This window comes from Hypomesus nipponensis, chromosome 23, assembly GCF_054491055.1.
Source record: "Hypomesus nipponensis isolate SF chromosome 23, ASM5449105v1, whole genome shotgun sequence".
Classification (NCBI taxonomy): Eukaryota; Metazoa; Chordata; class Actinopteri; order Osmeriformes; family Osmeridae; genus Hypomesus; species Hypomesus nipponensis.
In genome coordinates this window covers 3,742,501-3,770,262 of record NC_140383.1, presented here as the reverse complement: position 1 = coordinate 3,770,262, position 27,762 = coordinate 3,742,501, and the positions used below count along the sequence as shown (strand labels likewise).

The 27,762-nt window shown below is 49.4% G+C and overlaps 1 protein-coding gene across 6 annotated transcripts; it reads right to left on the bottom strand.

Annotated features, from left to right (window-relative positions):
* On the bottom strand, positions 1 to 27,716 carry abi3bpa (ABI family, member 3 (NESH) binding protein a). Of its 6 annotated transcripts, XM_084689114.1 has the most exons (22): positions 27,039 to 27,716; positions 20,472 to 20,651; positions 19,614 to 19,682; positions 19,387 to 19,519; positions 18,603 to 18,784; positions 18,362 to 18,402; positions 17,403 to 17,448; positions 16,779 to 16,850; positions 16,431 to 16,508; positions 13,527 to 14,114; positions 13,345 to 13,425; positions 12,184 to 12,441; positions 11,003 to 11,071; positions 8,843 to 8,917; positions 7,669 to 7,788; positions 7,134 to 7,223; positions 6,606 to 6,812; positions 5,840 to 5,945; positions 4,923 to 5,002; positions 3,706 to 3,894; positions 3,396 to 3,518; positions 1 to 3,164 (listed from the first exon to the last, which is right to left on the bottom strand). In XM_084689114.1, exons 1-22 carry the CDS (start codon positions 27,124 to 27,126, stop codon positions 3,049 to 3,051), a joined length of 2,991 nt encoding a protein of 996 aa, XP_084545240.1. In that variant the 5' UTR covers positions 27,127 to 27,716; the 3' UTR covers positions 1 to 3,048. The 6 variants fall into 6 exon arrangements, with proteins under 6 accessions (XP_084545240.1, XP_084545235.1, XP_084545236.1 ...); XM_084689109.1 differs by lacking the exons at positions 13,345 to 13,425; positions 13,527 to 14,114 and having other exon boundaries at positions 27,039 to 27,704; XM_084689110.1 differs by lacking the exons at positions 13,345 to 13,425; positions 13,527 to 14,114; positions 16,779 to 16,850 and having other exon boundaries at positions 27,039 to 27,703.
* Positions 27,717 to 27,762: the final 46 nt, after the last annotated feature.

Here is a 27,762-nt window from a genome sequence, read left to right as displayed (position 1 = left end):
TAACCATACTTAAGATTTATTTTTAGAAAATAGATACAGGGATGATTGTACATTGTCTGAATCAAAAAAATATGTCAACTGCAGTCATATGTAGCAACTGTACAAATGTCCCCTCCCCTGGCAACTGGCTTCCATGTCGAACGACATTTATATACATCGATATTTCATCTTTTCTCAATTCTAGGAACTCAAAAGAATAGGTCTGTCGCAAACCTGTCACCAGATCAAACATAACTTTTAAGGTTGTTGAAAACACACACAGCTACTCCATCTTAAAGTTATAGATGAAGACCTATTTTAAAGCCATCTCCCTTCACTGAAGTAAATGTGATCTTGGTGGAGATATTCAAATCATTACTTGATTCTGTCAGTTCCAAGTGAAACCTTGGATCCCTCAGCTCTGCTTCGTCAGTGTCAGTTTGTCTTCCTGTCATTAAACACTGATATCGATATGGTCTCACAAATAAGGAATTATATGTAAATACCAAATATAAGGTTTTTTTTTTTTTTTTTACTTAATTCCTTAGAGAAATTGTTCAGTCACATTATTATACATAGAAATATGAGTTGATGCTGTGCAAATAGCAATTGCTAACCCCTTTAGGATCGATATGGAGGGAACAGTGTGTAAAGTATTGTGTGTTGTGTCAAACTAGCATCAGGGTTCCTGCGGGGTCTTAAAAAGTATTTTAAAACAGACAGATTTTCTTCCATGGTCTTAAAATTCATTTAGTCAGGTCTAAAAAAGGTTTTACCCTCGTTCATTTCCAGAAACTCTAGCCGCAGAAAGTTATTACGAAGTAGCAAAAAAGTATTGATTTGTAGCCTACAAAGAGGAGCTTGAGAGTTCCTCTAGAGGGACGAGGGTCTAAAGGGTTCGAATGACGGGGGGGCTAACCCTAATGAAGACTTGGACCCCCCAAAAGAGGTAAAAACAACTGGTCGGGGGGGTCGACACATTTATATATCGTTCTTATCTGTAATCGTAGAAATTAATTTACACCCTGGAGAAGAAGCTGACCCCCCCGATTATCATTGTATATTTTGCACTTTGTTTCTAACCAAACTAAACTTAAGATAATTTTCCTGAGATTAACAAGCATTTGGTGGAGGAGAGAGATGATATTTATGAAACTATGTGAAGGTGAAGTCCCATATCTCACATGACCACAATGTCACTTTTAAGTTAAAATAAACAATTTAACATTTGGATTTGAACCCAGGCTGTTGCGGTACTGACCCGGCATTTCTGAAAGAGCATGCACACTAACCCAGTGAATTAACAGGGGAGCCCTGCTTTCTTCTGGTTTTCTGACACCCCAACTCTGCAGTTTGTTTCAACCAGATGGTGGAGATTGTTATGATCCCTGATAGCTCAGTGGTTAAGGATGTGGGCTGTTGTGTTAGGGGTCTTGTGTTCAAATCTGGTTGAAGGATCTTCTTACAGCTCAAAGTTTGCTCTTTGGCTTATAAATAAAACTTGACTTACAAATCAAACTGATAAAAGGTAAATTGATATTTAGACTCTTGGTTTAAGCCTTTCCTGGTGGGACAGTTGGGTACCTGGAAAGATCGTTGGGAGAGACGGTTGAGATCTGGAGGGTCAGGGAGTGTGCTGCAGTTACAGGGATCTGTGCCCATGGATGTGTTAGGCACTACACTGTGCACTGGTTTTGAACCCAGGTTGTTGAGTTGTTGGCCCGTGTTCTCAACCCACTACACCACAGGGTCCCCCCTTCTACATTTGGATATAACATATATTTTACTTAACTGATATCAGTTAAATGAATTATCAATTGGTTTGAGCGAGATTTGAACTAGGGGCATGGTGTTTGGCAGTAGACTCGATGGTACACATGTTTACCCACTGAGCCACAGAGGTTTCCTGCAAGGTTACTTTCTACAAGAAGGACAATGTACGTTTTGTTTCTGCTAATGCCAAGTTATAAAACAGAATACTCTGCCTTGTAATCATACTTACAAAACAATTGAAAGTTTGCTGAAGAATTTCTAAGAACTCGTTCACGAAATACAGCGACTATAAGTAGACTTTTCTTGAATAGACTTATTTATTTCTGCAACGGTTAAATATTAAACAGAAATGTGAAGCTTACCATCTATTAGGGGTGGGAATCTTTTGGTACGTCACGATTTGATTTGATTCTTGGGGTCAATATTTGATAACAAAAATTTGATTACTGATTTTTAATCAAATTGTGATTCAATATATGCTTATATAAAAATTAAAAATAATTTTAAATCGATGTGAATCGCTAGAAGACTGAATAATGATTCATATGTGAATCGATTTTTTCCCCCACCCCTAATACTTAGTAATTAAATTAGGTTACTAATGTGATTTTTTCAGAATTTCTTTGATTGGAATATTTTTTGGGTAATGCGTTGTGTAGGTCTTAAATTTCAATCTTTATGGTCTTAAAATGTTTTTAAAACATCTTAAATCAGACTTATTGAAACCTGCAGGAACCCTGAAGCATCTTGTGTGTGCGTGTGTGTGCTTTATTCTACATAACGTGTGTGTGTTTGAGTGAAGAAGAGTAGATTCATGCTTTCAGGCTTCTGCTGTCATTCTAAAAAGATACTGTCAGAGTGACCCACCCTGGGAGGTTTAATAGCACAGCCTTGATAAATAACATCCTACAAGCTAATACATTTCAGGGAGCCTGCTTCCTAGCATGTTCTTATTTTTCTGTGTTCATAATTAACGTCTTGATTCACTTTGAAATCACACACGCTTCTTCTTCTCCTTGCCCTCTGACGTCGTGTTTGATAGTGAAGTGAGACTGATGGAGATATTATTACGAAAGTCCTCAATATAGTTCCATGATGCTGATTGGTTCTGTACATTTTTATACATAGGGAGGGGGGGGGGGGGGCGGGACCCAGCCTCGACAGACAGACGGTGATTGGTCTACGGTCGTCAAAGGTTACAAGAGGGAGAGACCCACATCTCCGAGGGCCCCCCCTCCAGTTCTCCTTCCGCCCAGGTAAGCTGATTTTCCAGTCAGGCATCATGTCGGACAGCCCTCACCACTTCCCGGGGATGGGTGTGCCACACTCGTACCAGCCTACGTAGGTAATGTGGGAGTTTCCTCCCATCTCTCCAAAGCTGACAGGTTCCTGGCGCATTGCCCTGTAGAACCCTGGAACACAACCGGACAAAGAACCTTGAGACATTTGGAATTCTATTGTTTTGTAACTTAACATCTTTCGACATTCAACAGAGAAGCACATTGTGCCAAAGTGTTTCGACCATGGTATCCTATATCGGGAAAGATTTTCTGTGACGGTGAGGGGGGTAATGCTGGTGTCCAGCTGTAGTTGCTAAGCAGCGCACCTGATCTGTGAGGGAGGGGGGTTGCTAAGCAACGCACCTGATCTGTGAGGGAGCTGGTCAGCCAGTAACTGAGTCCCTGTTCGCCCGTCTAGGAAGGAATCTACAAACTGGCAGTGGTCCTCTCCGTGCCCTGTCTGGTCCCCGATGTTGTAGAACTTCCCTGCAGAGTGGACAAAGGTCTAGGGTTAGGGGTCAGGGCCTGAGGCAACAGTATCACCATATTTAAATACAGGAACTTTGAAAGTGTTTGCTTTCAGTTGCTAGGTATTCCATGCCTTAGGCCAGACAGGGATGGGTACAGTATTCCAGGCCCCAAGGCCAGGCAGGTATTCCAGGCAGGTACTCACCAGTGAGCGAGTCGCTCAGGTAGATCTTGTAGCGGAGGGAGTTGCACAGCTGGATGCCAACAAACTTGCGGTACCAGGTTCTCTTGACGTACTGCTTCCCGTTGCACTCGGAGTAGGCGTCCGACTTAAAGGGGAACTGAGTCCAAATGGCGTCTTTCCCTGAAACGTTCTCACTCACCCGGGGGTCCGCTGCACAAGGGACGCAAACAAATATTTGATTCCGGTCAACGAGACGGCAGGTATATCCAGGAGGCAGCTTTGGGAATGGCTGCCAGATGGATTGGCAGTCAAATATAGTTCTGTTGTCTTATGGCGAACAGCCACATAATAGGAGCTCCTGGCCACATCCTTGCTACATGACAACATAACATATTTTGAGCCTCAACACAACCAAACTAATTACTCTCTGTGGACTTTTAATTGGAGTGTTGACATTTTCTCAAATGAGTCATTTGTGTTTTTTCTCTCGTTGTGGATGGAACCATAACATGTGTATTCTGTAGTTGCGCCATCTTGGTGCAAGGCCTGCATTGTGATCGGGCCCCTGATGAAAGAGAAACTGACTGTTTCTGACAGGCTGACCCCCCCTACACACACACACACACACGCACACACCCAGAGTAATCTGTCAAGCTCAAGTGATAGCCAATAGTTACTTAAGGGGAGCATGTTGAAATCATTAGCCTAATTACAGCTAATTACACACCTCTGATATGTTAAGCAATGCTAATAGTTGACGGCTAATTAGCTGCACACTTTGTTGTAAAAGTAAGCGCTGCTATAAACAAGGCACTAATCATCAACACATTTGTGTTAGCGTGTAATCAGGGATCCCTTATGGGCAACACATTACTTGTGAAACATAAAACCAATTGAAAAAAAAATAGTTACTACCGCTAGCTAATGCGCTAGTGATAATTAAACAGAATCTTTGTTTATTCTCAACTAATTAGGTGGTTCCAAAAGTTGTGGTGAAGGTGTAGCTTGTAAAGATAACAGGAAGATATCATTCTTACTTGAATGTGATTAGCTCAGCTGCAGTCTTTAACAGGCAATGTGTGATACTCTTATTATATTATATTATATACTTATTTTACCATCTTGTATCCCAAACTAAACTCAAGTGTCACTCATTTTGAACCTCCAGTCCAGTACCTTGTGACATTTTGTTTGTGTGTGTGGTGTTTGTGAGAGTGTGTGTGTGTCCTGATACTGACCTGATTCCGTGCTAAAGGAGACAGGGTCACTGGTTGGCCCAGCTCCCAACTCATTCTTGGGCTTCACTGTGAACTCATAACTGAAAGAAAGGAGAAAGGTGAATAAGAAAAAAATCGACATGGACTCTTTTCAACAGACGTACCACAGTCCCTCCAAAATCCACATTCTCCCTGTTTTAATACTGTCAGTTCCTATTGCAGTGGTGATGGCTTTCCCAGAGGGATAGAGGAATGTCGTTTGAATCCACAGGTAGTTAACTGGAGATTCCACGTCCACAGGAGAAGGGTGTGATGGAGGGGCGAGTCACTCTTGTTCCCCATCATCGTAACTTTTGTGGAGCTCAGGTTTATCCTCCTCCTCCTCTCCAGAACTGTGAGCCCTGTGACACTTGATAGTTTTATTCTCTAGACAGCCTTGAGTTCAGGGCAGTGCTCTCACTCTCTCACGTGCGCGCACACACTCACACTTACACTCACACTTACACACACACTTACACACACACTCACACACACAGATGTTCTGGTGGGTCTAAGTCAGAGCCAGCGGCTCAGTTCAGTTCTGGTTCTGCCCTGGGTACATTCCAGATGTGGACACTCGGAGTAGATGTCAGCCAGAGGCAGATTAAAACGCTGTTAAACCCGCCCATCCCTGCTCCACCTCAGAATCCATACTCACAACTATACTATAGCAGCTGAGAATGTTGGCCCGTGACTAGGTTCAAACTCCACCCCCACTTGGTCGAGCAGGACAATGTGAGTGTGCAGCAAATCCCAATTGAAACAACAGTTTGATGGTCAGCACAGACCTGGCAATTCTATTCTCTGACAGACTTGATGCATGTCTTTTTGGTCTGATGATAAGTAACTGGCTCCCAGAAGATGGACCCGACCTGATTGGCTGGAGGTTAGAGACATACCTGCTCTCTGGTTTGAGGTTCTCCACGGCGGTGTGTGTCTGGTTGGTGGTCAGAATGGAAACCTCCTCTCCATTGGGTCCGGTGGTTGTTGAAATGACCTCATACTCTAAACAAGAACAGGAAACAGACGCACACACATCAAATTTAATTAAACAACCAGCTCTCATATTCTGTCTTCGTTTTACAAACCATTTGAGCTTTTACAGTTTCGCTAATACCATACAGATGCAATATTAAATGAAGAAAGGTCTCTATAATTGAGTGGAGAGTCTTAATGAGACAAGTGTTCAACTTGAAGTCAGGACGGTAAGGATGAGGATGGTGTTCACTAGGACGGCCTGCAGGCGTAAAGCAACATGAGGCCCCCACCTCTGTCTCTCCACATGTTAATATTGTCAGGTCATAAAACGTGATGCAGACCAGATGGTCCTATTGTATAATGAGGTCCTCGCGCAGACGAACTTAACCCTTTCTCGACCGCAAGTTTTAATCTTGCATAGTGTGGAACGAGTTAAGAACACATATGTTGAAAAAAAAAATCCATGCAAACACATTTTTATAATTCTACAAATGATTCCAAATGTAAAGCAAACCACTGAGACCGTTTAGTTAAAAAAAAAATTGACACTAAGTTAACATGGAAAGTCGACTCACGACGAACAGATCGGACACATTCATCTGTGCTTGCACAACATCCGATTGAGCTCACGCCAGAGTTAAGCGGACACGTTGGTACTGGTCCTTTCAGGAGGAGACGGCCTCTCACCCGTGGTGTCGTTTGTCTTCTCCCAGTCCAGGATGACGAACGACGGGCACCCCTCCACGGTGACCACGGTCAGGTTAGAGGGGGACGTGCGGGGGGGCCCCGTCACGTTGTGCCCCCCGCCCTCCTCCTCGGGGAAGAAACTGAGGGAGTTAGTGATGGAACACGGCTCGTCCGGCTTCTTGTCCGTCTTGTAGATCACGTGAGGAGCTGCAGGACGAGGGGGGCGGGGGGGGGGGGGGGGGGGGGGGGGGCACAGGTCACTTAGAGGTGTGTGGAGGTGTGTGTGGAGGTGTGTGAGAGTGTGGAGGTGTGTGTGTGTGGAGGTGTGGGTGTATGTGTGTGTGTGTGTGGAGGTGTGGGTGTATGTGTGTGTGTGTGGAGGTGTGGGTGTATGTGTGTGTGTGTGGAGGTGTGGGTGTATGTGAGCCTGGAGGAGTGTCGGTGTGTGTGGAGGGGTGTGGAGGTGTGTGGAGGTGTGTGGAGTCTGACTTCCATAGTGAGTGTACTGGAGTGAGACTGGTGACCCACCAACGAAGCGCTTCTTGCCCATGGCGTCTACCTCGGAGGCGGGGAGGGAGCTGAACACGGAGGAGTTGTCCCCCATGTCAAAGCGACTGCCTTCAGAAACGAACAGAAGGAGAAAGGGAGGAAAACTTCAAGTTTATTTTCTCTATTTGGTCCATGTGTCCTTGTCTTGTGGTGAAAGCAGTAAGTAGTTATTGCGTTTGTGTGTGTGTGTGTGTGTGTGGGGGGGGGGGATGGGTGTGTGAGTCAATAACTATGGCAAGGTGTATTTGTGTGTGTCACCAGGCAACACCTGCTCTGTCTCTCGCTGTCTGTCTCTCTCTCAATAATGCCAAACACACACACACAGCCTAACTTACTGCCAGGGCTTGTAAATACCTGTTCATAATGTGAAAATAGCACTAATGCATGTACAAATACACACTTACACACGCACACACACACAGGTGCACACGCACACAGACACACACATTCAGGTGTGCTGGCTCGTCTCTCATGCTGAGACCACAGTCACAACAGTTTACAACCTCGGTCCTACCGTTAATGACGGGAGCTAGCGTGGTCGTCTGTCTGCGTTCCTGTTTGGGAGTCTTGACTGTCACAGGGAACGGCTTCAAGATGGAGGCCTTGTCTCCTTGCTTCAGGTCCATGGGTTTGTCTGAGTGAAGGAGGAGGAGGAAGAGCAGGGGGAAGAGGAGCAGGAGGAGGAGGAGGAGGAGCAGGAGGAGGAGGAAGAGCAGGGGGAAGGGGAGCAGGGAGAGGAGGAGAAGGAGGAGGAGGAGGAGGAAGAGCAGGGAGAAGAGGAGCAGGGAGAGGAGGAGAAGGAGGAGGAGGAGGAGGAGGAGGAAGAGCAGGGAGAAGAGGAGCAGGGAGAGTAGGAGAAGGAGCAGGAGGAGGAGGAGGAAGAGCAGGGGGAAGAGGAGGAGGAGGAGCAGGGGGAAGAGGAGCAGGGAGAGGAGGAGAAGGAGGAGGAGTAGGTGGAAGAGGAGGAGGAGCAGGTGGAAGAGGAGGAGGAGGAGGAGGAGGAGCAGGGGGAAGAGGAACAGGGGGAGGAGGAGCAGTGGAAGGGGTATAAGAAGGTGGTTATTAGTCAGGTGACCTCCAAGTGTTGACAGTGTACAGTTACAGCAGCAATAGCAGACATTAATATCTGCGAGGGTTTTCTTCTGTCAGCTGAAAATTCTGTTAGACTGCATCGTAACTATGGCATTTCTGAAAATGTGTTAGACTGGGTATGCACGGATGAACGTTGGCTTGCATTCTCATCTGTCTCTCACACCCCGCAACACACGTACACAGACACGCAAGTGCAAATGAAGCTGTTTGGACTGTAGGAAACAAGAGCATCTGGCAGAACACAGAGCTGAAATGAAGAAGCGTGTTCATAGAAACGGGTTGATAACAAATGAGACCATCTGGAACCTGTAGCGTTAACAACTCTGAAACATCAACACTTCCGAATCTGCCATTGATAAAATCAACAAAGTAACTACTACTAACAGCACAAACATTCTCCAAATAGTTGTCTACTAAGGCAAAGTAGGTGTGAGTTAGCGAATCTGTTTTCAAAGAGAACGTGAAACAATTTAGCTGTGGTGCAGTGATGTTCAGCACTCAGTCATTCAGTGAAACATCTGCAGAGCCTAAAGGAGAAGTCAGTGCAGATGTGAACAGTGCAGATGCCAGTTGTCTCTGATGGCTGGAACCCTCACCCTTGTCCCCTGGTGTCCCCACCAGGTTGGTCCTCTTGTTGACAGGAGAAGAGGGCCGCAGGACTGCAGGGGTGCCTGGGAAAGAGAGTCCAGCGCAGGGTTAGAGACTACAAATGTAATGGCGCACGCCGCTGTGACACTGAGATCGCCGACACTGCTGACTGCAGATGAAGGTGGAGTGAACGAGCGGATGTAACTCTGGAGAAGATGAAGGCAAAAGCAGACACATGGAGGATGCTTAATGAAGGACAGTCACAGGTAGGATTGACGACGTTACAGAGAAAGGTTGGCGCGGTTCCAACTGGAGTAGGAGCTAAGAAACTGTAAAAGCCAGGAAGATTGGATCTTAAAATGTTGATATGTCTCCTGAGGATCCCCCTGCTGCAAACAGGCCCGCTCAATGACTAACGCAGACCACGTCAACTTCTAATAACCTTCGAAACATAAGACCATAACCAAATCCTGTAAAAAATCAACCAGAAGAATAACATTGAAGGGATAAAACTAAAGAAAACCACACAAGGATTCTAAGAGGAGAGTAAAAAGACCTTATAATGTTTTTACACAAGTTCTTGTATCTTCTCAAGGAAAAAGTCAGAAACCTGGTCTCAATTAATGCTGTGGACCAACTGTGGCCAAATTCCTAACAAACACACTATTGTTCTCCTTCCAGAAAGGCTACCGTTGAAAAAACAGGACCTGGGTAGAATCAGGAGAATCAACTCAGTTTTACTGTCAAACTGACCTTTCTACATTAGCGACAGGATGTAAAATCTTTCGCAAGCTGTGAGGCTAATGGTGGGGATTCTCAACAATAATCTAACAAGGACGAATAAGACCAAAAATATCCTCCTCAGTTTTCTACCATGCTTTGAAGCCAGGAGATGGTGTCATGTTTTCTCATTAGCGAGTCCATTGAACACAGTCTTCAACAACTTTACGGTCGCATAGGACCCCGCTTCGGAATGCCATCACAAACAGGATCCGGTTTTTCGCTGGAATTCGTTGCACGGCTCTCTTGCTCTGATGGGCCATCCATAGCTCAGTTCCCCTCTGAGCTAAAAGCCCCCAGCAGCCGTCTGAACCCCCGAGTCCTCGCTGCACCGGCGAGACACCAAGAAAACTCTCCAGTCAAAAACCAGAGCTTCAGCGGGGCCAGCCAAGAAACACACCGCACGGCTCAACATCATCACAGTCCTCCTGGTGGCAGCAGGGAAGCGAACCGATGGCGGGCTGGATCAGCTAACGACTCTACTCTCTCCATCTTCTCCCTGCTAAGCTGGCAGCTCTGGGATCTGCGCTCACGTTCAAAGACAAACACGAGGACAAACAGAGAAGGGTGGCAGTCGACGCCACACCGCATGAGAGGGTCAGCAGCGTGATGGGAAGCACAAGGAGAAACCTGGAGCGTGGAAGAACACAAGGCAGGCTCTGCTTGAGGAGGACCGTGGGACAGACAGGACACAGACAAAACCAAGACAAGACACACCATGACATGACATCACCTAGATGGCCGGGATAGTGAATTTGACTGATTGGTAAGTCAACGATAGGCTTACTCTGTCGAATCACATGGTGCATCTGAGTTAGAGTGTTCCATTGGTAGTTACCTTTATGTTTGAGGTAGGTTTGGTGGTTAGTGTAACAGGTGAGGGCAGTGTGCAAGTGTGTGTGTGTCTGTGTGTGTGTGTGTATGCGTGTGTGTATGCGTGCAGGGACAGGCAGAAACAAAGGGAACATTCTCTATACAGTAGAGTTGCTTCCAGTCAGCCTTGCGGCTCCTTGAAGACCTCTGGAACTGTCCTAGTTTCCAGGATTAACACACAACAGCTGTGACTGAGACTGAACCAGGGCTCTCAGACCAGGGGGAGGGACACACTGGCCTCTGGGCCAATCACAACCTCAGACGCGATTGGCAGATCCTAATTGCCTGTGAATCCTGCTTGGCAGAAGTACAGAGGGATTCTGCTTCAATCTCAGTCGTGCTCTCAACCAAACGTGACAAGGACACAAGCAAGTTGACCCCGCCCACAACGACAGACACGGACCGGGGTTGGACAATTAAAGTGATGGGCAGTTCGGGCTGCCAAATCACAGAACATGAATGGGCGTGGAGACAGGTTAGTGTGATGGACACTGGGAGGGAAAGGTCTCTGTTACCCAAAGGTCTATGTCTGGACCACACCACTGGCTTAGGCAGACCCAGACCCTTGTGACGTTCCCCGTCAGCTGTAGAAGGAGGAGAGGACTTGTTAAACACGCCGGTATGCCTCGTTAACATGTCAAGAAACACGTTAAGAACATGACAGGATGGCAGGGAGGGAGGCTGGTTGTAAACCAAGTTCAGAGTGGATCTTTCATTCACATTCCCAAAAGGACACTTGAAGGACCTTCAGCGAGTAACTAAACATCCTCGATATCATCCTCCGATATCTAGCACATCAATTCTGTTTTCAAATTCCGTTTTAAAAACTTCCAAGAATACACAGGTAAAAGTCTGTTGTTTGCAACAGTTTGAATCCTCTTGGGCATGCAAACCGAAGATATACAGACAAGCCTGTCGTGACTCAAAAGCTGTCTGTCTTCTTCATGTTGTTAATCCTTTTTACAACTTTTCTGTTATTCTGTCTTTCCCTTTCATTTGTCTTTCTTTCTGTCTTTCACTGAGTATGTGTGTGTGACTGTGTGTGTGTGACTGTGTGTGTGTGTGTGTGTGTGGCAGGCTGTGGTGGTGTATCTGGCCCTGCCTGCTGCTTAGCTTGGCACGGCCGGTGTAAATGCGGTGTGTGTCCTGGCCGTCCTGGCCGTTGTACGTCCAGAACACCGGGCAGCCATCCGTCCCACGGGCTCCTGCCTGCAGGAACGTAAATCACGTTTAACGACCCTGACCCCTGGAGGCACAGACGCTGTTCCTCGAGGCCGAAGCGTGAAGCGCACGCCAACGAGAAGCGCTTTCAGAGCACACATGTGGAAGAGCGTGACAGACAGACGGACGCACGAGGGCGGGGAGGAGAAGGAGGGAACGTCTGGTCCTTGGAGAAAGGACAGAGGAGTCCTGACGGTGCAGGAGAATCCAGGGTCCAGGACGGTGACAGACCCACACACTCGCGTACGATTCTTTCTGGACACGTATTCTTTGAGATAAACTGCGACCACATTGGAAGGCGTTTCACGTTATGTAGCCTGCTGTAAATTTAAACCCTGTGCCACCTGTCTGCTAGTGTGTGTGTGTGTGTGTGTGTGTGTGTGTATGTTCAGATATTGCTCCATTGCTCTGAGGTAGTATTGCTGAGGAAAGAGAGTGAGGATAAAAGGATGAAGGAGGAGTACTGCTCCGTTACCCCCAGGAGAGCTGGAGGAGAGAGGGTTGTTGGCAGCACTCCTGGGTGGAGAGATGGGCCGGGCCACGTTAGGGCTGGAGGAGAGAGGGTTGTTGGCAGCACTCCTGGGTGGAGAGATGGGCCGGGCCACGTTAGGGCTGGAGGAGAGAAACACCCGCCTGCGAGGCAGCGAGGTGGCGTTCCTGCTCGGCGCAGGGACAGAGGATCCCGAGGGCGAGTGAGGCATGGCGTTGGTTGAGGGCCTCGGGTGACGTGTACCTATATGTGCAGAGAGAGAAGGAGGAGGGGTGGAGCGGGGAGGGGGGTCGTTAGAGATAACAGGGAGGTGGATGTCCAAACCCAGATCCTAGTTGGATGAAAGGATGGGGAGCGTTGAGAGATAGCAGAGGAATGAAGGGATGGAAGACGGCATGGAAAGGAGGAGAGGTCGTGTGGAGTGAGACAGGAAGCTGCAGATGGAGGTTTGAGTAGACGCCGCATCGACCGCTACTGCCTACTGGCGTTGAAGAGCCGTGGGGCCGCCATCTTGGAAAGGTCAGCCGCTCGACGAGGGCAATGAGCTGGCAGCGCATTTAATCAATCATACTGAATTGAATACCAAACTGATTTTCACGTGGTTTGCGTTGCTGCAAAGGTTATACATGTAGCTATGATACAAGACATGGTTATTATTATTTTCACAATATAAAACCAATAGTATGGTGATGTAAAATCTTGTGCAAAGTCATCCCCCTAGCCGTGTTTGCGATTGTCCACCGATTCGAACATATGGTGCACAGTGCTGGGATCTTGTTTATTCTGATGCTACGCAACTCAGAATGTGCCCTGTCCAAGATGGCGGATGCATTTCTGGCGCCCAGCAGCCAATGCGGCGTCTGCTCTTTATTATGTCTATGGGGAGGACAGCCTGGTGGTGGAGGCGAACAGGAGGGATGGAGGTTTTGGAAGGGAAGGGGTGGTGTTCCAGTGAAATGTGGGAGGAGGGGATGCACAGCCCTGCGGAGGACAAGATGATGAGGGTGCATGGGCGGAGGCAACAACAGAAGGTCATCCAGGGATTGATGGACAGCTCAGATGACCAATGGGAGTTTTCATGTGGATGGATGACCAATGAGGTGATTGGATGATGTTTGGGCACAATAATAACATTGTCATGGTTACCCTGCTGGTTGTTACTATTGGCCCTTTCGGAGGCGAGGGCGGGTCTTGGGAGAGGATTGCCCACCACAGGTGTGCTGGGAGCTGTGTAAAAAAGCATTTCCTTTTACTAAAGATGATGGAGTTGAAGTTGTAGTATAGAGATGTATGTCTCTAAAGATAAGAGGGGAGAATATCATCTTTACCGGTTGGGACTCCTACTTTCAGGAGAACCCTAGTTGGTTGAGGTTGAGTTTGAGTTTGGGGCCAAGGCCGAGGCTGAGGCTGGGACCGTAAGTGAGGCTGGGTCTGAGGGTGGGATTGGGACTCTGACTGAGACTGGGGCTGGGGTTGAGGCTGGGGCCTGGACTCAGGCTGGGGCTGGGGTTGAGGCTGGGGCTGGGGCCTGGCCTCAGACTGGGGCTTGGGCCTGGCCTCAGGCTGGGGTTGAGGCTGGGGCTGGGGCCTGGCCTCAGGCTGGGGTTGAGGCTGGGGCTGGGGCCTGGCCTCAGGCTGGGGTTGAGGCTGGGGCTGGGGCCTGGCCTCAGGCTGGAGCTGTGCTTGTGGCCTGTGTTTATGTTGGGGTTCAGGTTGTGGATGTGGTCGTGGTTGTGCCTGGGTCTGGGGCTTGGGCTGGGGATTAGGCTGAGGCTGGGGTCTGGTTTTGGGCCTGGACTGGCGCTGGTGTGTGATGATGGGCGTGGGCAGGGTGATGGGGGTTTGTGTGGGCTGGGGGGAGGCTGGGAGGACCTCCACAGAGGAAGAGGGGGAAGATCTAGACCGCTCTACACTTCCTGTAGTGAAGAAGAGAAGGGAAGAAGACCTTGAAACCACAGAAGAAGAATCACATTGTCTATGAAAGAGACAGGTAGATTATAATACCCAACAGAAATGAAATGTAGAAAGCAAGAGACGAGAAGAAAGACATAGACAGAAGATACCGACAGACGGCAAGATTAGGGGACCGATAATGTCCAGGCAGCAAAAACGATGAAGAACCGTCGAGGTGAGAACAGCAGACATCCACAGCTGTTCATGTTAGGCCTGACCCACCCTACCTTGGCCTAAACCCCCAGTTCAAAGAACAGGCTCTACCTGGCACCAGCCTGAGATAAGAGGCTCTGACTGCCTCTACCTGGCACCAGCCTGAGATAAGAGGCTCTGACTGCCTCTACCTGGCACCAGCCTGAGATAAGAGGCTCTGACTGCCTCTACCTGGCACCAGCCTCAGATAAGAGGCTCTGATTTCAAAGGCCAGGAGTCCATATGGAGCAGCTTGCACTGTAACGACCGTGTTACTACACAGACGGTGCAACCAGGGCCTCCACGTGGAGGAATGACAGCCGTTCAAATCCATTGGGCCGGCCAGGAGGGAGCTGTGAGCCATGAGGTTTTAACGGGACCTGACTGATCTCTGGCGGGGAATTTAACGAGTACGAGGCCATCCGTGATTGATTGTTCAATCCGATCAGGTGCCTCACCTTACCTCAGCCTGCCTGAGAGGGAGGGAGGGAGGGAGGGAGGGAGGGAGGGAGGGAGGGAGGGAGGGAGGGAGGGAGGGAGGGAGGGAGGGAGGGAGGGAGGGAGGGAGGGAGGGAGGGAGGGAGGGAGGGAGGGAGGGAGGGAGGGAGGGAGGGAGGGAGGGAGGGAGGGAGGGAGGGAGGGAGGGAGGGAGGGAGGGAGGGGCAGAGAGAGAGAGGGGCAGAGAGAGAGAGAGAGAGATAGAGTATCAGCTGGGTGTAATGTTTCTGCCTCCTCCTGTCAGCCTGGGCATCATGGCCTGGGTTCTGTGGAGTTCAGTTACATAACAGACAGATTTGGAGTGCAGGTAGGAAGATTATGCAATTTAATTTTTTTTACGGGGGACATACTGTTTTGTGCCTACCTCCTGAAGCGACGGGCCTAGAGGGAAACACTGAAGACGGAGGAGGAGAAGTGGAGAGGTGGAAGAGGGCAACAAGAAGAAGAAAAACAGAGAGCGTACATGTGAGATTGTACGGTAAGGAGACAGTAAAAAAAGAAGGTTCTGTGTGTCTCCGGTCTGTAGGAGAGAGAGAGAGAGAGAGAGAGAGAGAGAGAGAGAGAGAGAGAGAGACAGACAGAGAGAGACAGAGAGAGACAGAGAGAGACAGAGAGAGACAGAGAGACAGAGAGAGATGGCAGTGGGTGACGTGCAGACTGTGCATGCTGACTGAGACTGCTGATGTGTCAGAGAGCCGGCCAAGCACCTGGTAGGACAGAGACCTGGACAGGAGGGCGAAGAGATCAGCTCACCTCATCTGAGGAGCGAGGGAGGATCACAGAAGAAGCTTCACTGAGATGGCGGAAATCAGAAAACTGGAAATGTGAGGAATTCTCAGCAGGATGTATGGATGGATACAGGTATAAATGGTTAAAGAAACAATTGACTAAGAACTGAGACAGACAGATTGAGGAAGAGAAAGATGCTGGCCACCAAACTGTTCAGGTTGTGACTAACGTGAAAGGCATTGGCGTGAACAAGCTCCACCTTCACTTCCTGCTCTGGGAGGTCAAAGGTCATCCTCCTACGGTGCAGGCATGTGGCTGGTACAGCATGTTCACATCCAGCCTCCAAATCCCTGTGACCTCTCATATGACCTCTCATATGACCTCTCATGCTCCTACACATTTAATTAACTCAAACATACTGTTGAAATAGCTGCAGTATTCGTGACCTAGATGAATGATGAATATTTTATACACGATTTAACTATTGCAGTCAAACTGAAGTCCTGTTCAAAAGGCAGCAATGCAAACCAACTTTTTACTAGTTAATCTCAATAGATGCAAATCCAAAGTGTAAAAACTGAATGCCGTGAATCTGCAGGTCTGGATGTGAACACGTTGAACGTTCAGCCATCTGCCAACCAGCCAATCATGCTGGCATGGCAACCTACCTCCATGGGTCCCAAGCCCACATGGTGTGATCATATCTCTGGGTTCCAAAGGGCTCACTCATGTCATGCCGATCGAGCTCATGCAGCCAATTACAAACAAGGATGGTCTGATTGAGAAACCTTCCAGCCTGTGATTGGACACAGCCAAGCTGTCAGCCTATCGCGTTAGGAATACTCTGTCTTGCTGTTTACCGATTGGCTGGTGGGTGGCCAGAGGCATTGTGGGTCCGGGAGTGGGTAGGAAGTGGGTTCTAGTGACGTTTGGTGGAGCTGAGGAACATAACGTGATATTGAGATGTGTCAAAAGAGGTCTTTCAGAACAATATCGTCTAAACCCTACGAGGCAGGTGAAATAGTCAGAGAATGAAGTTATCCTGAGGAAAAGAAGGAGAAAATGTTGAGAAGAGAAGACAGAGAAGAGGTTGGAGGTCAAACTAGATGTTTTTCCTGATTGAGAGAACTGACCAGGAAAAACGTCCTGTGTCTGGGTAAAGATGTCAAAGGTCATGACGGGTTAAGGGTCATTGAAGGCATCTTTACCAATGTTTGTCCTGGGGGACAGAGGATGTCGGAGGAGCGTGGGCTGTCTGCCCTGGGTCCTGTTATGAACAACTGGGGAGGACAGAGGGAGGGGAGAAAGGAGGGGGACAAACGTAAAAAAAAAATCAGTAGCTAACTGCGGCTGCTATTGCATTCCTTTGCTGGAGTGTTCTGAGAAAGAAACAGGAAGTAACGTTCCATTCAGTGTCCCGACGCCTCTGTGGAGTGTAACTGTGTACGCCGAGAAAGAGAGTCCTAAGAGTTGTGAGTCAGAAATGAACGTAAATATACACGTAAATGTATTTCACACGTTCCCATGGTTACACAGAAGTTTGATCTCCTCTCTCCGCCTAGAACAAACAGCAGGGTTAGGGTAGCGTAGATTGGGAGCTGATGATGCAGGATTGACAGTTGATGCAGTCCTGTCTGCAGAGAGATAAATCCAGAAGCCAGTTAAAATTCTTCGAGCGCCGAGCCCTAAAGCCGGGTTCACAATGAAGAGCTGAAACAGACTTCTGCTCCCAGCGATAAATCACGGTTGTCGTGTAAAATCTCTGCCGATGTACAAAAGCGAGGTTCAGTGAGTTTGACCACAGACAAGGTTGAGAGGCGATGGTGTCTTACCGTGGCGAGGGGGGAAGAAGACATGAGGACCGGCCATGAGGGGTTTCTGGGAGGAGGAGAGAGAAAGAGTTAGTTTCAGCCGTGATAGACACATTTGACACTGATAGCTTGAATCTTGAAAATCTCTTCCTCTCTCCCCCTCTCTCCCTCTCTTTCTTCCTCGGTTACAGATGGCTGAGTGGTTAGGCAGTCGGGCTATGAATCAGAAGGTTGAAGGTTGAAGTGCAATGGCACTTCACCCTACTTGCCTCGGGGGGAATGTCCCTGTACTTACTGTAAGTCGCTCTGGATAAGAGCGTCTGCTAAATGACTAAATGTCTAAAATGTCTATAACCCCGTGGGGTCCTCTGCTCCATGTGGAGACTCCAAGCTGTCGGGTGGATGCAGCTCTGAGTCTCCCTGTCTCAGGAAGTGCCAGCGTGGTGGCAGAGCTCAGCAGCTGTGTTCGCTTACGAGCGCTCAGGGCTGCAGGCACGTGAGGCAACGGACCCAACAGTCGACGAGCACAGCCAGGAACCCTGAGCCAGGAACTCTCTGCCCTCCATCCTCCTCCCTCTCGGCCCCTCTCCTCGTCTCTCCTGTCCCCGGCTCTCCAGCTCTCCTCGTCTCTTCTTTCTCTCCTGGCTTCGCTCGCCATCTTGGCCGGTGTCTGGGCTTGGCCAGCTCAGTGTCTGGCTGCAGTCTAGATGTTTCCACAATGGCCCAGAGTGGAAAGAAACCTCTCCAAGCAACCCTTAAACCAGACCACACTAGCTTAGGCCCTCTGCAGTCTCTCGTCTGCACGTTATAGACTCAGCAAACACTCTGCTCTCCTTTCCACCGGTAGGACTCACTCTCTGCTGTTTGTTGACAGCCTGTTTGCTACCATTGCTTTGCCACTATGTAAGTAATTGACAGTTTACAATGAAATTCCGAGTCGTTTTTACAACCGAAATGTAGAAATGGTTTCAAAGACATACCACTGGCTTCACAGGCTTGTAGGGTTTCTGCATGGCTTTCTCTGCAAAACAAGCAACACCTTACCAAACAGTACAAAGGAACTCATTTGATTAATCACTTATGTTAACTGTTGCCCATAGCAAAGGTCAGCAAGAAAGCTAAAGTTACACGGCTTATTTATGCAAAAGGAATGCGCTGCTGGAGAGAGGGGGGTGAGATATGTGATGCACCTCCAGCGGGGGACTCATTTAGGAGACGTACCTCCCATGTTGGTGCTGTGAGTAACCGGCTTGCTCCACCCTCCGCTGCGGTCCTCAGAGTTGGGCCTCACCCCAAACTCGTAGGCCGTGTTGGGCTTGAGGTTGTCGACGACCGTGTCGCTGGTGGGGCAGGTCTGGTAGGTCCATTTCCTGTTCCTCTCGCGGTAGCGCACCGTGTAGTGACTGTGACAGAGCAGGAGGATCCTCTTAGACATCGGGTTGGACCATTCATGCTGATGCTTGTTAAAAGGGCTAAACAAACTCTGATTGAAATTCATATTTTTGTCAGATGTGAGTCATTCAAAGTCAAAACGTTTATTTTGATTCCAGTTGGAACCGAACAAACTGAGTAAGATGCCTTGGCAACAAAGGAGCAGCATCAGCAGGTTCCCTCAGCTGATGGGAAGCACAGGCACGATACTCCTCCGTCACCGTGGCGACAGCATGGCGACCAGTTCCATGGTTACATGGTTTAGCAGGGTTCCGTGGGGACTGACATTAAAGAGTTTATGAAGCCAAATGGGGCTTTGGACTTTGGAGAGTCAGAGGAAAGCACTCTGCGGTCAAGCTTTACCAATGGCTTTTCCAAAGCAACTCTTTTTGCAGGGAATGAATAAGGGATTTTCTGAAGGTTGGATGTCAGGAGAGTGTTTTTGTGTGTGCCTGTGTGATTGTATGCGTGTGTATATACCTCCGAGTGTGTGGGTGTGTGTGTGTGTATGTGTGCGCATTTGGACTGTTGTGTGTGTGTGCACGTGTGTGTGTGTGTGGGTGAGTGGACTCACCCATCCTCCAGACAGTCGCTCATGATGTTGCCCTCGTAGGGGGTCTTCAGGATGGTTCCCCAGGACAGCAGCACCGAGGTGGGGCTGACTGAGCCTATCACCAGGTGCAGAGGCTTCTCCAGGTTCACCTTCCCTGGAGAGACCAGGGATGGATGGATGGATCAATCGATAGATGGATAGATGGATAGATTGATTTATATACAGAGTGAAAGGGCTGTCTCCCCTACCAGAACATTGTTTCTTGACATCGTTGACTGGGATGGGCTGGACAGCAATCAGGTACTTGGGTTCAGCGTCTATGCAGGTGGAGGTGGGGGGGGGAGAGAGGTGAGAGGGGTAAGCACCCTCCTTACTTCAGCAGTGGGGCTCGTGGGGGAGGAGGGCTGGGGGGGGGGGGGGTTCTGAGCAGAGGCTGGGTGGGGGTTGTGGCAGGCAAAGGTGTCTGGGTCAGATTGGAAAGCGACAAGAGCATTGACTTGTTGATGGGAACCATGGGTGTTGAAGGGCTGGTGAAGGGGGGTGAGAGGGCTGGTGAAGGGGGGTGAGAGGGCTGGTGAAGGGGGGTGAGAGGGCTGGTGAAGGGGGGTGAGAGGGCTGGTGAAGGGGGGTGAGAGGGCTGGTGAAGGGGGGTGAGAGGGCTGGTGAAGGGGGGTGAGAGGGCTGGTGAAGGGGGGTGAGAGGGCTTGGGTGCAGTTAAGGAGTAGTTGGAGGGTTCGGTCAGCGGAGGGTTAAAGCTGCAGTTTTCAGCCCCACACGTGTGGTTTTGTCAGTGTACAGGATGTCGTCGATTCAGACCGTGACTCAAACAGCCAAATAAAACATGTGTACCACAGCTCCCTGGAAAGGGTTCAGCTGCAACACCAATATCTCTCCCTGCAAGGCTGTAAGTCATATGAATACACAAACAGACTCATATAAAAATCTCCACTTCGTAACACACACCCACACACACCCACACCCACACACACCCACACCCAACCACACCCACACCCAACCACACACCCAACCACACCCACATCCACACCCAACCACACACCCACTCACCCACCCAGACACACACACACACACCCCCACAGGAAGCTCACCGATCTCGGTTTCGTAGGGCAGGCCGTTCTCAGGCAGCTGGATGAACTGCTTGGAGAACAGGCTGCTGCCATAGCCCAGGATGTAGCCCTCCAGCTTGGTGTCCTCGTTGGGACGCACAAACTTCATGACGATGGTGTCGCCCGTGGCGTTGATGCGCACCTTCATGTTCTGACGCCTCACTGCAGAGCGGGGGGGGGGGGTGGGAAGAGGGGGGAGGGGGTGGGAAGAGGGGGGGTAGGGGAGGGGGGGGGGAGGGGAGGGGGGGGAGAGGGGAGGAGGGGGGGGGAAGAGGGGGTGGGGAGGGAGGGGGAAGAGGGGGGGGGAGAGGGGGGGGGTGTTAGTAAGGCTGAGTCACTTCTTTTTCACATATTCTCTTTCTCTCCATCTCTCTCTTTCTCTCTAATGTCCCTGAGGTTGTCACTTTTGGACATCTGGCCGTTTTGACTCTCTCCATCTCTCCATCGCACATGAGTGCAGTACAACGTGGTGAATAATGGTGATTTTACAGAGAAGGATAATTCGTTTTTTTAAAGTACCCAATAACATCGCTTTATAGAGTACGTTTTTGGGTGCTGAGCCTTCTTTAATAGACTATGCTGTTGTTTATGCCACTTTATGTAAAAGAGTCACACACACTGTTCCATTTGCGTTGCGGTAATTGTGGGAACGAAGTTGGCACCCATTCTGTTGCCGATATTTTGCTTCCAGAGGGGATGAGAATTCAAGCCACTGTTTATTTTATAAACAGAGGCATGCAAGAGAGCAAATATACACGCTACAACTACAACACAAACCTCTGCTCACAATTCCTGGCTGAAATAGTTCAAATGGATATAAAAGGGTTTGTACAGTAAACACCTGCTAAGTGAGACAGACACAATCATACGCAAACATGAGGTTTTGGATTTCAAAGATTAAAAAGCTGGTGGGCTTTGAACACAGCAGCAGATAAATCATCCAGGAGTGGAACAACTACGAACATTATCTTCAAGACCCAAATGTTTCTTTATTTTTGGAAACATTTATGCATTCAGGAAACATGACATCTCCCACTTTGTAAAGACAAAACAAAAGATCCATTATTGATAAACAACGTCGACAGCGTTGAGATAAAACCGCTAGACGTGGGATAACAAGAGACTCCAGAAGAAACCGTCCCCAGAGAAAGACACATTAGAACGAGGGGAAACCCAAGGAAGGTTTTTGGATCCAAGCCCAGGAATCATCACCAGCTGTGTGTTTCTGTTGATAAAAAAAGGCTCTTGTTTTGTATCTCCCTCCATATTTCCGATAGCAACAATACGGCTTCTTGGCTCCAGGATGACAAAAGAGGATGACAAAAAAGGATGGGAGGGATGCCTACAATCTGTTAGGAAACTTCTGGCTTCTAGCAAGAGCTTTTTATGAACTCCAAAACAAGCAAGGCATTGGCTTCATCCCTGTCGGGACCAAAGCCAAACCACATGGCCTTCACAAATCAGGACCCATCAGCCTTATCAGCCTTTCCAGAAGAAAATGAGTAAGGTGACAAATGAGGAGAGTCAATAGCCCCATCGTCCATCAACAGGCAAGCCAACCTCGTCAGTGCCAGTCGACTAGATTAGACTTAGTTAAGACTGATGTTGCCCCTTATTGTTTTGGAGTCGCTGACATCTCGTGGTTCAGTCGATGAGGGATGGAGGTCATAAGAACAATGTGTGGCCATATCACATGAATCAAGAACAACTTCAGAGATTCCAAGAAGTTGAGACTCGAATGTTGCGTGTCTCCATGACGACTGGAGATAGAACAGCGCAGTGGTGAACACACGGAGCCGACTGGAACCCCACACATAAACATGTGCACACAAGGACTCCTGCATCCAAACACACACACACACACACACACACACACACACACACAGGTAACCACAGAGTTACCCTGGACCATTCTAAGATCCATGCTCATCCCTCTGTCAGGCTCCATCTGTGGACCTGATCTTGACAACCGAGTCGTTTGTAAACAACAACCAGCGAAGCTGAACAGCTTGTGGCTGTGGACTCCTCGGACTGCACCTTCAGTATGATGAATGTCATTAAGAGGATCAGCCTGGAGAGGATCAGTCCAACAGTGAGGCAGAAGCCTGGCTGGAAGGCACATTTCTTCATTATCAAAATGTCAATGTCATCTTCACACACTGATAAGGAGATCTATGTTTCACACCGTCTGTTTTCAACCGAGTCCAACACTCACGTCTTAATTATGCAACGCACACACAATAAATCATGTGTTTCGTAAATGCCATCTGAGTGCTATTACTTTGACTGCCGGAGGCTACGTTTATGTTAAAGTATGTGTGTGTGTGTGTGTGACAGGTGTGTGTATGTGTGTGTTAACATGCGTGCTTGTTGGTGTGTGTGTGACAGGTGTGTGTATGTGTGTGTTAACATGCGTGCTTGTTGGTGTGTGTGAACTCATGCTTCTCCCTTTCCCTAAAATGGATTTCCCAGCTGCAAAAATAAAGCCGAACACAACAATATAGAACACCTGGAAAGAGCCAGCCAGCACCTCCTCTTCCCAGTGACTCAGAGCAGGAGAGAGAGGGAGCATTGGGGAGCCTCTGGAGCTGATGTGTGGAAGACAAACTCCCTTCCACTGGATAGCCTGAGTGGAAACACTAAACTGGATGAAGGGAAGGGAGAATAGGGGATGGGAGAGGAGATGAGGGGATGGGAGGGGAGAGGAGGGAAGGGGATGGGAGAGGAGAGGAGAGGAGAGGAGGGAAGGGGAGAGGAGAGGAGAGGAGGGAAGGGGAGAGGAGAGGATGGAGGGGAAGAGGAGGGAAGGGGATGGGAGAGGAGAGCAGAGCAGAGCAGAGCAGAGCAGAGCAGAGCAGAGGAGAGGATGGGAGGGGAGAGGAGAGGAGGGAAGGGGAGAGGAGGAGAGAGGAGAGGATCGGAGAGGAGAGGAGGGAAGGGGAGAGGAGAGGATGGAAGGGAAGAGGAGGGAAGGGGATGGGAGAGGAGAGGTGTGTCACACTGGTGTGTGTCATTGGTTTATTTACTTTCGATCAGTCATTCCAGCTCCCCTTGGCAGCTTGTTCCCCAATCCGTCTCTCCTCTCCCTCCTCTCCTTCTCTGGAACAGCGAGAGAGACCTTCAAGTTCTCAGGGTATCAGTGCTGAATCATCACATGGCTTTCCATTGACTCGGGGCAAGGCAATACCCAGCGAGAGCCTCAAAGACTTGGCTCTGCTATGAGAGACATGTTTGTCTTTGAACTGCAGTGTGGAAAATCTCCTTGGCTGTCCGAGGATGTGACCAGTATCTTCCTCTCTTGTCCACAAAGCTGACTTATCGACGTGATTTATTGGACAACTGCATCATAAATTGATTAGGCTACATGCATACTTCCAAGGACACACTTGCAGTACATGAGCACGCACACACACACATGCAGGCACACAAACAAACAACCCCAAAAATCACACACACACACACACACACACACACTCACACTTCAGGTGTGAGTCATGGAGGCTTGAGCTGATTCTGCGCAGCTCAGTACTGGGTTCCCCTCTACATTCTAGGGGAAGATGGAGGGATGAAGCGAAGAGGTGGAGAAGAAAGGAGAGTTGTAGCAGGGAATTCATTCCTTTTTTCCCCCATCAGTCACACATTCAGCTCGATGAGGGAGAATCCAATTCAACAGAGCCACTGTTGATTAGATAAATGGAATTGGCTTTCTGTGAGCCCGCTCTCTCTGCCATGGACCTGGGTCTCAGCAGGGGGCCAGCCTTGCAGAGCAGCCCAGCTGGTGTGGGCCGTGCCTGGGGGGGAAATCTCCCACGCTTTCCCCTATAGCAGCTCCACGCTGGTCCCTGTGCTCCCACATGTTATCTCCCCCTGTCAGGGGCTAATGCCATGGGCTTACCACACTCCAGCTGCATCCCCTCTCCGGTGGCACGACTCCATCTTTCCCTCTCTTCCTCCTGCCTCCCCTCTCTTCCAGCCCTCCATCCCTTCCTCCCCAGTCGTCCTATTTCCCCTTCCCACCACTTGATCTTTTTTCACACCGTCCATCACGCCTGTCCTCTGTTATCCTGCAGACATCCCTCCAGCCCTCCTCGCTCCATACATTTAGTCATTTAGCAGACTCTCTTATCCAGAGCGTCCCTCCAGCCTTCCTTCCTCCATCCCTCTAGCCCTCCTCGCTCCATCCCTCCAGCCCTCCTCCCTCCAACCCTCCTCCTGAACCAGCACGTCCATGTGAGAGCTGGGGAGACCCCTTGTGACTTTGTCTATGTGTTGGCCTGGTTCGGATGGAAACCCATGGCAAGATTCTGACACACGTACACACACACAGAGATGCACACAGGCATTCATGCTGCTTTTCAAGATGTGTTGCTGTGACTTGTGACCTCACATCCCCATTTTGTGGAGGGGGACGCAAGCCAAGAGAACCCCAACCCCTCCTCCCGAGACAGGAACACGACACACGCAGAACCGCAGAGGGAACAGTGTCTCTTCCAGGGCAGCATCCAGGTGAGCCAAGCTGTGAGCCGTAACACCACAGAGAGCAGCTGTCCTCAGGCCAGCCCAACCGGCAGCTGGCAAGCCCCACTTGGTTTCCACCAGGTCTGCTTGTGTGTGTGTGTGTGTGTGTTTGTGGGGGGAGGGGGGGTGGATAGGTGTGTATGAGTGTGTGAATTGGTGTTTGCGGACAGGTGACTGTGAGTTTATGTGTGGATAGGGGTGTGGGTGTGTGTGTGTATGTGTGTGTGTGGATACGTCTCAGTGTGTGTTTTTTTTTTGGGGGGGGGGGGTGTATGTGTGCTAGTGAGAATATGGCAGAGGCTGGTGGAAAATGCTGCTTTCCACATCTGTCGTGAGAGTCCTAATCAGAGGACGTCCCTGAGACAACTAGGGCTGGTCTGGGGTTTGAACGGGATGCAGTTTATGGCCTCTTTTATGACATGTTTGTAAAAGAAAGTGAGAGAAAAAGAGATGGAGAGAGAGAGGAGACAGAGGAGACAGAGGAGTTGCTAGAATAATGCAAACTCTGAAACATTTCACTGGATTTCCCTTCCAATAAACAATTTTTGGACAACATTTAAAAGGGCCAATTATACAAATATAAAAGTCAATAGCAGCATTATCTTGCTTGTTATACAATAACAACAATAACTTTCCCTTCTGGGAAACAGTTAGAGTAAAGCTCTGACCTTTGTCCTGGATACAGGTTCATATTGTGGGAGGAAGACTTCTCTCCACACCAGTGGGACACTCCTCTCACCCCTCCCCTCTCCTCACCCTTATCTTCTCACCCCTCCCCTCCCCTCCCCTCCCCTCCCCTCCCCTCCCCTCCCCTCCCCTCCCCTCCCCTCCCCTCCCCTCCCCTCCCCTCCCCTCCCCTCCCCTCCCCTCCCCTCTCCTCCCCTCCCCTCCCCTCCCCTCCCCTCCCTTCCCTTCCCTTCCCTTCCCTTCCCTTCCCTTCCCCTCCCCTCCCCTCCCCTCCCCTCCCCTCCCCTCCCCTCCCCTCCCCTCCCCTCCCCTCCCCTCCCCTCCCCTCCCCTCCCCTCCCCTCTCACCCCTTCCTTCACCTCTCCTCTCCTCACTCCTCCCCTCTCCTCTCCTCTCCACATCATTTCGGTTAAATCCCCACACATGTGGACCTACATTAGTGGATGCACCCTGAAAGCAGAGCTGCTCTCAGGTTCAGGACAGAGAAGATCTGTGACTCTGCTGTAGATGGACCACAGTCACCTCATACACACGCCCAAGGCACAGTCCAGATCTCTCCAAGTCTACTCCAGTCCACAGAACCCACACACTCTCCACAGCTATGCAGTTATCTTCCGGGGAGCGACTGGTTAACCAACCTCCTGGACAACATAGAGCTCATCCTGCACGTGGAGGTCAGGGAAACATCTGGATGTAATAGCTAGTAACAATCATCACCAACGTCATTGCCAATCTCTCAATTAGTTTACTACTAGCTATCAGATAGCAACCTCAGCATACAATTACATCGCAGCTGCCCGTGCAAGCAAAAGTTACTTTTATGCCAATAAAAGAAAAAGAAACATTAGGAAACTAACGTTGGTCTCTTGCACAACAGCACTGAGCCCTTACATTTCGAAACATTCCCAAGACACAACATGTTGCAAACATTGTTGGAGTTCTGCTTGCTTACTACCCATTTCACACTGATTCCTCCGGACTCAGTCTGGATCTCATGTTTCAGATTTGACAGGATCGCGCTTGTTCCTCAAGGCACGCCACATAGTCACAACAAACTGCTCTGTTCTGTCAGTGCTCAAGCACTGACACGGCAGAATTCTGTCCATACGTAGAGGACGCTTGACATGCCATCTTATGACACAATCCTAAAACATGTATGTATACACAAATAGAAAAATGCAAACAAATGTATCTAAAATGTACATGCAAACGTTTAAGAAGGGGGATAGTCACAACATGAAATCCTAATGCATACTGCGTCAGAAGAGCTTGTGCACAGGGGTGCCATGCAGGAGAGGATGATGAACACACACACACACACACACATCCCTATCAGTCTCCTACCTCTGCTCCTCCTGACAGAGGTGGGGCCGCTGGTCAGGACTGTTCCTGCGATGAGGCAGAAAACCAGGAGGGTGTCGAGGCGCTGCATGGCTCTGGAACGTTCCGCCGGGGGCTTGGGTGAGCTGGGATGACGCAACGCTGACCAGGAAATCTTCTACAAAGTCTTCTCTCTGGTAAAGTGGACCTCCTCTCTGAAGCTTGAGTGCTGAAGAAGGACTGAAGCTGCAGAAGGTGCCTCAGAACTGGGCTCCTGGATGAAGCTGAATCTCTCCAACGAGGTGAACAAAACTATTTTAGGGACTAACTCGACACAAGAGCATTAGCACTGGACTGACTGAAGGGGATCTATTTCACTTTGAGAACAGAGCTGTAGGCTAGGACAGTGCAAGGTCAGCTCTTCCAGACTGACTAACTTACTGACTGGCTGACTGGCTGTTGCAGGTTATCTGCGGTGGTCTGGTCTGCTGTGGTCTGCAGCCTGGAGAGTGGTACCTGGTGGCTGGTCTGATTTTCTGAGGCACAGGGTCTCAGGACTTGGACGGCTCTCTGGACAGGCTGGTGTGCTGCAGCCAGCTGCAACTGCAGCATCTATACCTCCGAAGGGTTAGGGGCCGGACGAGGGACAGACACACCCACTCCACACGCTCCATGGACTGTAACTCTCTCTCTCTTTCTCTGGGGAAGAAGTGGGTCGGCTGGACTCTCTCTTTCCTCTTTTCTTCCC